Genomic DNA, 12,358 nt, shown 5'->3' on the forward strand with positions numbered 1-12,358 from the left:
CCTCAGCATCATGCAATGCACCTCTGCAACAAACCTCTACACGTACCTCCCAAATCTAAAATAAAAGTTTTAAAAAAAATTGGAAGTAGGAGTAGATGGCAAGTTAAGATGCTGCAATGAAACAGTTTAGAGAGAATCATGAGTTGATGATTATCAAAGCCGACTGATGAGTACATGAGGATTCACTACACTACCTATCATCTCTTATTTGAAATTCTTCCTAACAAAAAGTGATTTAAAAATATTAATGTAAAGCTATAACAATAAATCACAGAAACCCAACTCTCCATCATGACAAAAACTAGAATGAACACTAAATATTCACAAATATTTACAAAGCACTGGCTTTTTTTTTTTTATTTGTCTGACAATTAAAATTTTCAAAAGAGGTATATGAGTTCCTATTAATACTTACTGAGTGCCGGGCAGGGTGTTCTACAGACATGATCTCATTTGATCTTCACTACAACCCTGTGAGTTAAGTAGTATCATCATCACTTTACAAGAAAAAACTGAGACTCTTAGCATAACTGTTCAAGGTCAAAACGCTAGCAAATGACAGGATTCAAATATAGGTCTGTGACTCCAAATGCCATGCTCTTTAAGGAAGAATTGAAAAGAAAATTACAAATAATCCACAAACAAAATAATCAGCCACTAGTGGACCAAACACTGGGAAGTATCCTCACACTTTAATAAGATGACAGTGCGTGGATTTCAAAATACCTTATTTCCTGAGTTAGGTAAAAGGGATTAGAAAGAAAAAAAGTTTGATTAAAAAACATTTTTTAAATCCTCACTAAACTGAAAACCATTATTATTAGCTCTAAAATAATGTTGTACAAATTCTCATCCATTAGGCTTGAATCTTTCCTTATTATCTGTTATTAATTAAACAAATATAAATGTCTTAGTTCATCAAAATTCTAGGATTTAGTTAATTTTCTCAAAGATTTTTTGGGGTAGATCCTGTGGTCCCAGATCATTTTCACTCCTATCTTTCTACAAATATTTTTACTCCCTGTCCTACATTTTTTTTAAACAAAAACCAATTTAGATTATTTCTGAACCTAGAATACACACACTTGTTCCTTAAAGAATCCTTTAAAAAGTATACAAACAAGCATAAACATCACTAGCATAAGAATGCATTTTTCAAACCATATATTTTGTTCTTCTTTATTATATTGGTATGTACCCATAAAGAATAGGAGCTTAACAGAAATTATATTTTAGATAGACTAATACCAAGGGTTAAATAAGAATTAAAGCAACATGCTTTTAAAAGTAGTGTGTGAAACACCCTAAGAATGGCTCCAGCCTCTGAACTCCTATACTTGCCTCATATCTCCACAAATAGCACAAAATTATTGTGATTTCCCTGTTTAATGTCCGACTATGAATTTTTCTATGGCAGGGTCTTGCAATTCCAAGCAGCAGCACAATACTGGCAAATGGTAGAAACTCAACCATTGTTTAAGGAATTAAGAGAACGCAAAAATGTCACAAGAATTCCACGACTCTCCCAAACAGCAATTTCCTGGCTTTCAGGGAAACAGAGACACTGTGGTTTCCATTTTTTAATATAATGAATTGATTAATTTACTGGCCATTCAGATTTGAGCAATATACCATATATAGATCCTATTAAAAGCAAACAGAAAAGTCTGTTTCCTGAACCAAACCAGAAATGATTCAGAGGAAAATGCAAATTTTAACTGGAAAAAAATAATTTTAATTTTTTAATTTATAAAGTACTATATTACTTCAAGATACGTGTAGGCAAATATGCTAAGCTTCTACAGTTTAGAGGGTTTTAAAAAACTGAAAAGTGAAATTGAGGGTCACATGAACCTGCCATGAAGTAAATGTCACATTTCTGTCACTGCTCACTAGACTTGTATACTACTAGAGTATTTGTAAACTAAAATGTTATATAGAAAATAAACCACATTTCTTCATTTACTCAAACATTTATCAAGTGCCCCTTTTATGCCAAACACAGCAGGAGGGGCTGTGAATAAAAGGATGAAAACGTGCCCTTATCCTTAAAGAACTCTCTAATAAGAATCTTATAAAACAAACCAGAAGCAAGTTACCATTCACCCATTTATGTAAACTAGTGTCTATTCCCAGTGAATACCTTTCCAATTTCCTGAACTTCTTGCCAAAACCAATAGATAGAAGTCCACGTTAATAAAACTTCCTCTGGAAATTATTTGTAAAATGGGCCACTCTGACTAAATGCGCAGGTGAAAAAATTCTTTAGCCAAGGACTTGTATTTCAAGTTTTAACCTGAACTGAATGTATAATGAAAGGCAAATGGTCCATTATGGAAATGCTGACAGACTCACACCACCAGTGGAAGCAACTACAACGATGCATTTATTGAAAATTAATGAAGTCCTGAATTTTTATTTATAAAGTGGATATTATTAGTTTTAGATTATTTTCTTCAAGCCAATAGTCAAAATTTAATAAGATGATGTGTACAGATTGCACCAATTTTCACTCTTATCCACTGCCTGCAGCCTATGTGCATTTAAACCAAAAAACATTTGATATACACTAACTATAAATTATTTCCTTGGAGATCTCTCAGGCATGAAGAAAAAGCCTCTTAAAATAAATTTAAAATATTATATGCTTGATGGTGTATAACCGAAGGTTTAATCTCACCACTAAAGGGGCAGTTACCATGATTTTTGCAATAACCCTGCAGACAATAATCAAGACAGCTCCTGTTGTTCTCTCAGTAAAATCTTCGTAAGCACAGCATGGATATATTGTAATTTGATATCTGTAAGATCAACAGCTATACCTCATGACAACTCGTAAGATTTTATTCACCATTAAATTGAGCATTTTCCTCAGAAGCCAAAGGAAAGTGTGTTATTTACCAAACATGGTCCTATTAACTATAGATTAGCACATTAAAATAGATATGCTTTCTCTCCAAAAAAAAAAAAAAAAAAAAAAGTACAATGAAACAAGCTCTGAAAAGTAGAAAATTCAATTTTTTTTTTCAAACTTTGGGAAAACATTTCTATACCCTATTTCCATCATTATTTTAAAGTAACTGATTCCCATTATTTTTCTACTAAAATATAAGAAATATCCCCAAAATAGAGCTCTTTATGTCACATTCAAAAATGTCTCAGTCTCCAATTCATAATGATATTAATATTATTCTAACTTTAAAAAAAAAGACACTTAGAATAAATACAAGCGGTAACACAACATCAGGAAATCAGAAATATGTAATTCAGAAAAGGGTGAAAGACAATATGAATTAGTATCAAAGGCATTCAAAATGGAGATTACTAGACGAATTAAATTACTAGTCATACATACACACACACACAAACAGTAAACACATTATTTAAACACAAGTAGGTTACCCCATCAGTATTTCAGAAGTGTAATAAAACCATCTTTCACTTACCAATGCTGGATTCTCTCTTGGCAGTTAGTGACCACCTGTCATGAAAACAGATAACTACTCATGAAAAAACAGAGCTATGCACAGAGCTACAAAAATCAGTGTATCTGAAAACTAGAACAGTGGCTTTACAGATTTAATAGCATCTCAGTATACATTTTTATTTGTCAAATGCACAGAGATGTGAATGTTAGTTTTCAAGCAGCACACTTTATCATAACCCTCTAATGCAGGCTGATAACTGCAGAACAAATTACAGCTTTCTGATTCATACTGTGGTACAAAACCCGCTTCATAACTATTAGGTGACATATGATATAAGATAACTAGTATTTTGTACAATCTACAGACCTGTTTTCAATATTACATATTTTGTAGAATACGTAAATGTTATAAATAACAAGAAACCAATGTAACATCCACGTTTCGTCAGTTAAAAAAAAAAAAAAAAAAGACAGTAGTGAAAATATTTTATTTTGTCAGTGTATCTCCAAACATTTTCACCTGTAATTTTTATTCTGACGCATTAAAAAATGAATTCGGTGATATTTTTCTACTACATTTTCCAGAAGAAATACTTGGGATAAGGAGATGCTCTGAACAGCTCATTTGTTCCCCAGTGAATTATGATAAAGATTGTAAGCACTTCACAGCCAGTTTAAACTATGTTTATAATACTAAAACAATGAATTTAAGTACAAAAGTTATTTGTTTTCCTTGGAGATATGTCAGTAGATTCTCAAAATGCTCAGAAAATAAGACTAGTCAATAAAGAAAAATGAATTTAAAAAAACACTTTTTGAACGATAATTTAAGAATTAACACTGTTTTCAAGGATTGCTAATTATCTACTTTTAAATTACCTATTAATAAAAATTTTAAACAGCAGTCTAGAATACCATATACCACTTTAGAGACAGAGAAGGTAGAGGATGAAAGCCAAAATGCTTAAGACTAGGCCATGACAAAAAGAGAGCAGCATTATCTGGTTTGCAAAATGCTGCTCTAGTTCACTGCTCTAAATACCAATATTATCTCTTGTATATGCTCAATGTTTCACCAACCCCTCCCAGCAAAAAAAAAAAAAAGATTTTTTTTTTTTAGACCTGTCACTAAATTCCTCTGTTATAACATTTAATTCCTGAAATAAATGTCCTCTTTCGGGACATTTTAAATACTAAGACAGCAATCCTGTACCAAAATACATGCTATAATCAGAAACCCAACCATACTACACATTAACTCATCATCCATTTTAGAATGAAGATCTCTCAGTAAGTATCAATCACATAGCAACACTTAATAACAGTGGCAATATATAATAGAGTACTGACTTTACATCTGGAAGAGCCAAACTAAAACTACATCAATCCATTTCACTGTTTCTGATTTGGCAGTAATTACAAAATAGACAAATAGAATTAAATGTAAATTGAAAAAGGAAAAAAATGCTCATGAAATCCTTTTCATAAAGTTCCTATTTAACAACCCCATTAAAAGATGAGACCCAAAAACAGTCAGGATGTTTTCCAATCCCAATGCATGTGTTTCCAAGCATGAAGAGAGCCAAAAGCACAGAAAGCAAAGCCCTGCAAACCATAAGAGCAGAATGTTCATTAACCTCTACATGATAATCCTTTCGTAGCTGCATATTAACTAGTTACACATTCATAATCATTTACATTATTTAAAGGACCTTCGAGGAAATCTTCTAAGCTATATCCATTAGTGACAGTGTTAAAGGTTATAGAAGATAGTCTACCTAATGTTTCCAGGAAGCCTTTTTAATTAGTAAATATGTAAATTTGGCACATATGCTTTTTATGTTTAAGAAACAAGTCACTGGTAGAAAGGCATGTGTTCTTGCCATCACTCCCCATAGTCTACCCTCCACTTTGTTACGGCCATACTTGCCCTGTTCCTTTTACTTCCCTTAAACAGTCTCCCTAGGAAGATAGACCAACACCAAAATCCATTTCACAACGTACAAGAGAAATTTTAACTACCAAAATGCTGCCTTACATTTTATAGTCTTTATTAGTTACATATAGTGTTTAGAATATCAGACTTCAAATAAACACTATCCAAATGTAAATTAAAGAAGTGACACGTTGGAAATCAGAAACAAGGGGAAAGATGAAAGAGGTAGATATAAAAACATATAGACTAGCCTTCTGCTGGCATGTTTAGGTTATCTTTGCTTATATAAAAGATTTATAGTCCACCTACTTGCAAAAAAGATTTTAGCCCAAGCAGTTTTATTATATTTAGAGGGATTTTTTTTTTCAGTTGTCTTCTATTTTACAGCAAGTTATTCAAAAGAAAAAAATTAGTAAATTTTGGCCAGGCGCGGTGGCTCATGCCTGTAATCCCAGCACTTTGGGAGGCCGAGGCGGGTGGATCACGAGGTCAGGAGATTGAGACCATCCTGGCTAACACAATGAAACCGCATCTCTACTAAAAATACAAAAAAAAAATGGCCAAGCGCGGTGGCAGGCCCCTGTAGTCTTAGCTACACAGGAGGCTGAAGCAGGAGAACGGCGTGAACCCAGGAGGCAGAGCTTGCAGCGAGCCAAGATCGCACCACTGCACTCCAGCCTGGGCGACAGAACGAGATTCCATCTCAAAAAAAAAGAAAGAAAAAAAATTAGTAAATTTCTACAACTCAGAAATTTTAGAAGGTGTTATAAAAACAAATATTTTCCCTTAAGTTAAATTATTCTAAATAATCTTATTTCTCCTGAAAGGGGACTCAGATTACTTTACATATTAAATTTTAAAAGTAACCATAAGGCAGTGAGCCTTGTTCTACAAGCAACACTTGAAAACCACAGCAAAAGAAACAAAAACGTTTCATTACTTTGTTATCCTCCACAAAAGTATGACCACAATGGAGGAACAACACTAGTTGTTTTTATTTTTTAAACCTGCCAAAACACGCAAATAGCGCCCCAAAGAAAAAAATCTTATTATATTACTTTTATTTTTCTTAAAAATAGTTACTAGGCTTCAACTTTAAAATAACTGAACTACTAAATTCTTTAATATAATGACCTCATTTACACTCAAGAATTTATAATAAAGTATGTACCTACATAGAAGTGCAGCAGTAAGTCCACAGCAAAGAAAAAGAACTATGAGCTGATTTATCACTATTTAGGAGTCTTTACCAACAACCCAGTGGCTACAAAGTCATATGGTATTCATTCTTTGCAACGCAAAACTGTCTTTAACCTATGAGCAATAACAACAGGTCTATATTCCAACACTGCATGTTACAAAACAAACTGCAAAGATTTCGATGAAGGCAGCTTAAATCTTTATCTGGAGAGGAAACCTCTGTATTCAGAGATGAAGTAACTTACTTAATATTACACAACTGTCCAGTAACTGGTAACAGATGAGATCAGTTTTAAAACCAAGTATTTCTAACACGGATTCTATCTAATCCTAAAGTGCATAGTCCCTATGCTGGCCTGCTTCCAACCATCATGCGACTTACTAGATAACAGCAGAAAAACACTGGTTACAGCTGCAGTCTTAAAACACTGACTGCTATTGCTGTTTCTCCTCCACTAGTTAGTTCCTCAGTCCCACACTCACGAATAAGACCTTGCCAATCATGTCAGTGAAAGCAAATTCTGTAAGCTTAAGTTCACCAATTTACTAACATTATAATCCTTATTTCTTCCAATGCCTCCTACAGCTCCTGACCCTTTCTGATGAAACAAGTAAATATAAACACCACATTTCCCAAGCATCATTTAATAGTATATCTGCATATGTTTAGGTGAAGGTGGAAGGGTAATGTGCTAGCCCCACAATTACTATCACACCTCATCGTATTTTTAAGACACTTATACATTAATAGGGTTAGACACCCAGAAGGACAATGATGGACAGCCCACCCAACAATATTTTTCTGTTCATTAGTGTCCAGCTAACATACACATACATTTTGTTACCAAGGGTTAAAATAAAACATTTGGTAACTTTTAAGGTCCACAAATTATATGGAAGACAGGAATAATAATTTCTTAGCTGTTGTTCCCCAGAAGCTGCTTTTTAAAAGTTATTTTATAAAGGAGAGCAGTAACATGCAGTAAGATCTCCAGCACTTAAAATTTTTATTTGTGCTATTTATATTGGTGACAGACCACAAGAGGGCATAAACCTATGAGTTTCTAAGGCAAGTTAAATACAACACCACATTAAAACTAGACTGGAACAGAAAGCCTTTAAGGTCAAGAGTACTTCTTCATCTTTGATACTTTTCTCAAAAATGCTTCACCTCTAAAACTTTTCTCACAATACTGCAATTTTAAATTCTTCCTGTATGGGTTAATGCATAATATAACAGTTTGAGAATTGTGCTAATCAGAACTGTCTAAATTTATATAGTTTGCTTCTCTTGCTAGACTGTGACTTCAAGACAGATCTTACTATTTTGGTTTTAAAGCTGCTGAGTCAAAAAGAAAATAGTATCAGCAGGAGCTGAAGCCATTAGATACTGGACATACATGTTAGTGACAGCTACTTAAAAGCTGAAAATAATTTCTTAAAAGATAGATTTGTCAAGTAGATATATAAACATCATTACGAAAGTATACAAAACGTGTACTTTCAACAAAACTTACAAAAATTACAAATATTTTAAGTAAACCCCTTTGCAAAGAAGGGAGGAACTGACTACAGGTTCCTAACAGAAAAAAAGCAATAAGCACTGGGATAAACCGCAATAAATTGAGTGTTACTGTATAAAAACCACCATAGGCCGGGCAGAGTGGCTCATGCCTGTAATCCCAGCACTTTGAGGCCAAGGCCGGTAGATCACATGATGCCAGGTGTTCAGACCAGCCTGGCCAACGTGGTGAAACCCTTTCTCTACTAAAAATACAAAAATTAGCCAGGGCGTGGTGGTGCATGCTTGTAATCCCAGCTACTCAGGTAGCTTGAACTGCCTGAACCACGGAGGTGGAGGCTGCAGTGAGCCAAGATCGCACCACTGCACTCCAGCCTGGGAGACAGAGAGAGACCCTGTCCCAAAAAATAAATAAATAAATAAACCACAATAAAAGTAAGCCATTTCAATTTTAAACAAATTATGTTCTAAATATGCTGAAAAGCAAAACTGCTAATGAAAGGTAAGTCCAATCATATAGAACCACTTCTGAAAACACATGTTCTTATTTAAACTTTTTTTTTTGAGACGGAGTCTTGCTCTGTCACCCAGGCTGGAGTGCAATGGCGCGATCTCGGCTCACTGCGAGCTCCGCCTACCGGGTTCACGCCATTCTCCTGCCTCAGCCTCCCGAGTAGCTGGGACTACAGGTGCCCGCCACCAGGCCCGGCTAATTTTTTTGTGTGTTTTTAGTAGAGACAGAGTTTCACATGTTAGCCAGGATGGTCTCGATCTCCTGACCTTGTGATCTGCCCACCTCGGCCTCCCAAAGTGCTGGGATTACAGGCGTGAGAAACCGCACCCTGCCCTTATTTAAAATTTTAGCTAACATGGAATCAAAAGTCTCCTTAATCCTTTCCTCACGTTTTAGCCAGATTCCTCCTACACAGGCTTCTAAGGCATTTTTTCCCGTATTCCAATCTAGTCTCGTTTTACACAAATATCGGACTATGCCTAACGTGCTCTGGCACTGTACATCTCACTCCCTTGTTGGCTTTACCTACAAACTAGGCTCTTTTTTACTTTCAATAATCCTTACTCACTAATCTTAAGTATTCTAACTATTACCGTTTTCTCCTATTGGAAATATTTGAAGAGTGGTGACATATACATTCAGTAATATTTCTAAGAATGAAGACGTTTACATGTTTGGAGGGTTTTTGGGGTTACTTGAACTAGAGATCCAGGAACTCTAACTGTTCTGAAAGCTCCATGAGGTAGGGGCCGTTCTCCTTGATCCACCAGCATTCACCTGCCATAAATAAGTAACCAAGCAACAAGTCCTCTTAAAGAAGCACAGGTCTACTATCAGCCAAAAATCGCAGGAGACGTTTTTCTGTTTAGAACCTTATATATTTTAGTCAAGTCATACACTACATATATATATATCTCTCTCTCTCACAGATATCATATGCCCCTGTAGTAAACATAACATTTGCAATGAAACATATGAATATTCAAAATGTAATAAATGCCTCACCCATATCAGTTCCAGTTTTGTCAAAAATGAATATGCCATAAACTTAAGAATAATTGTGTTTTCAGTGCTTTTCAGGCTTCTGAATTGCAGATAAGAAATTGTGACCTACATTTCTGAATCTGAAATACTGCCTGAATTCCACCTTGCATGCCCACTGTTTTACCAGAGATATCAATCATTTCTTCTCCATTCACACACCTTCCTCGTAGAAACCCTGCCCTTCTCCCATAAAGAAAAGAATCCCATTTCTCCATCTGTAGCCACAATGAAGGGAGGATAGATACCTGCTGCTAACTAGATCAACCTCATTTACTTTGGACATCAGAGCCTGAGGTAATTACAGATTCTGGTTCTAAAAGGAAGACAACAGTAGGATCTGCACAAGCTAACCAACCATCTAAAGCAGCCGGTATGGGAAACAATACATACAAGAAAACAAAACACATAGACCCAAAAAACTCCTACCTTTGACTCTCTCCTGACTTCTTACAGTAAATTATTTCATAATATCCTAACCATTTGTATGATATGCAACTAAGAAAACTTTAGAGTAGTAAACTTGCCACACAGATTAGGAGGAGAATGTGCCTGTGAAGGGCTCAAAGAAAACAGCCCACCGAAGAGTAAATACAAATAGTTTAAAAAAAAAAAAAAAACAGGAAAATACCCTCCCAGGTAACAAAAAAGTCAAATTAAAGCAATCTTATTCAGCATTAATTAAAGAAGTACATTTTTATTTTAAAAAAAAAAAAAACACCGCTGGCTGGGCGTGGTGGCTCACACCTGTAATCTCAGCACTTTGGGAGGCCGAGGCAGGTGGATCGCCAGAGATCAGGAGTTCGAGACCAGCATGGCCAAGATGGTGAAGCCCTGGCTCTACTACAAATACAAAAAATTAGCCAGGCGTGGTGGCAGGCGCCTGTAATCCCAGCTACTCGGGAGGCTGAGGCAGGAAAATCGAACCTGGGAGGCAGAGGTTGCAGTGAGCCAAGGTCACACCATTGCACTCCAGCCTGGGCAACAACAGCGAAACTCTGTCTCAAAAAAAAAAAAACAAAAAACAAACAAAAGAAACCACCACTGTCAGTGAGACTGTAGTAAAAATCACAAATCACACCAAATCACTGCAAGTAGCTATGTAAATTCAAAACTCAGTCTAGACTTCTATAATACCTCCAAGTAGGACAAAAAAAAGCTTGTAACTCTGAGAAATTAGAAGAGACAGATAAATACAAAAATTATCTCTTTAAAGGCACCCAAGAGCTGCCAAAGCAGTGAGGACAAGAGGGACTAAGGATTCAGAAAGGGGAGAACTGTGGAGAAGTGAGCTGATCATCTGAAGCCACTTTTTTCTCAGACAAGAGGAGGCACAGGCAAGAGGTTAAGAATTATGTTGGGCCCGGAGGAGACAGCCATGGCGAGCAGACAGAAACAAGCAGAACCTTGTGCAGTCTGACAAGGCTATACGGTAGCAAAATGAGAGCGCAGGAGAGGTCTTCAGCATACAACTGGTTTCCCTCCCATGATATCTGTCAAATGCTGAGCTATGAAGGCCAAAAAGATAAACCAAAACTCTGAAAAGCAGAGCTCACGATCAAACAAAAATTACAGTTCAGAAGCCTCCAAGGAAATATGGCATAGTAAGCAAAATCAAGCTTCCAGATGAAAGCCTGAAGAAACCAGAAGCAGCAGATGCCTTACTAAAACAACAACCTGGCCTTCACTCCACCCAGTACTTGCCTGGAGTAAGGTGACCAGCTCCCACTGCATCTGCCTCACTGGAAGAAAGGATGAGTCTTTTCCAGAGGAAGTTATCACCTTCAGGAATACCTACAATCTTTAAAGACACAATCCCAGGATTTAGTCAAAAATAACTATGATGCCAAGAAACAGGATCATATGACCAAAAGTCAAAAGAAAAAATAAAATAGAACCAAATACACATGCAATCTAGATACTGGTGTTAGCAAACAATGATTAATACATTCAAGGAAATAGAGGAAAAGATAAAAGGAATATATTTTAAAAATAGCAATTTTCACTACAGAACTGAAATCTACATGAAGAAACAAATGAAAATTCTACAACTGAAGAACCAAAAATTAAAATAAATGGCATTAAAAGATTAAACAGCAGAAATCCGTATTTTTCAACTTGATAGGTCAAAAGAAAACATCCAAATAAAAGTGCAGAGATTCAAAAATAAAATATGGAAAATACAGAAAAGACCAATAAGAGACATGTGAAACATAGTGTAAATGCAAGATCCAGAAAGGGAAGAGAGAATGTAGCAGAAGCAATATTGAAAAGATCTTGAATCCTGGATTTTCTAAAACCGATATCAAAGTATCAGCCAACAGACTGAAGAAACTCCAAGAATCCCAAGCAAGAGAAAGAAGCACAAAGAAAATTTCAAGGCACAACACAGTTACAGTGATGAAAACCAAAGAAAAAGGGAAAACTTTATGTGCAGCTGGGGCGAGGAGGCGGCGGCACAGGGGAGATTCACAGCCTTCAAAGGAGTGACAAGACTTATCCAGTAGAGCTAACTTCAACATCAATGACAGAAAGTGAATGATAATAGAATATCTTGAAATGCTGGAAAAAGTAACTGAAAACCTATGGTGATATACACAGCAAACAGATCCTCCAACATGAAGGAAAAAATAACATTTCAACAGAAACAGAATTCTGCACCAGCAGACTTTCATTAAAAGAAATACTAAAGGTTTATTAAAGTAGACATGTAGTTAA

The 12,358-nt window shown here is 35.6% G+C and overlaps 1 protein-coding gene across 3 annotated transcripts in view; it reads right to left on the minus strand.

Moving 5' to 3' along the window:
• The window catches only part of URI1 (URI1 prefoldin like chaperone), a 73,403-nt gene that overhangs the window by 41,854 nt on the left and 19,191 nt on the right, over positions 1-12,358 (minus strand). The window contains exons 1-2 of one of the 3 annotated variants that reach the window (XM_023229049.1): positions 11,345-11,389; positions 3,447-3,481 (exon numbers count right to left, since the gene is read on the minus strand). The exons of 1 other annotated variant lie outside the window; for it this stretch is intronic. In XM_023229049.1, coding sequence (XP_023084817.1) covers positions 3,447-3,481; positions 11,345-11,374 — 65 coding nt within the window. In that variant the 5' untranslated portion in view covers positions 11,375-11,389. Of the gene's footprint in view, positions 1-3,446; positions 3,482-11,344; positions 11,390-12,358 lie in introns of those variants that run through there. One more of the 3 variants, XM_023229048.1, reaches the window with a different exon arrangement.

The sequence above is a fragment of the Piliocolobus tephrosceles genome, chromosome 21 (genome assembly GCF_002776525.5).
Source record: "Piliocolobus tephrosceles isolate RC106 chromosome 21, ASM277652v3, whole genome shotgun sequence".
Classification (NCBI taxonomy): domain Eukaryota; kingdom Metazoa; phylum Chordata; class Mammalia; order Primates; family Cercopithecidae; genus Piliocolobus; species Piliocolobus tephrosceles.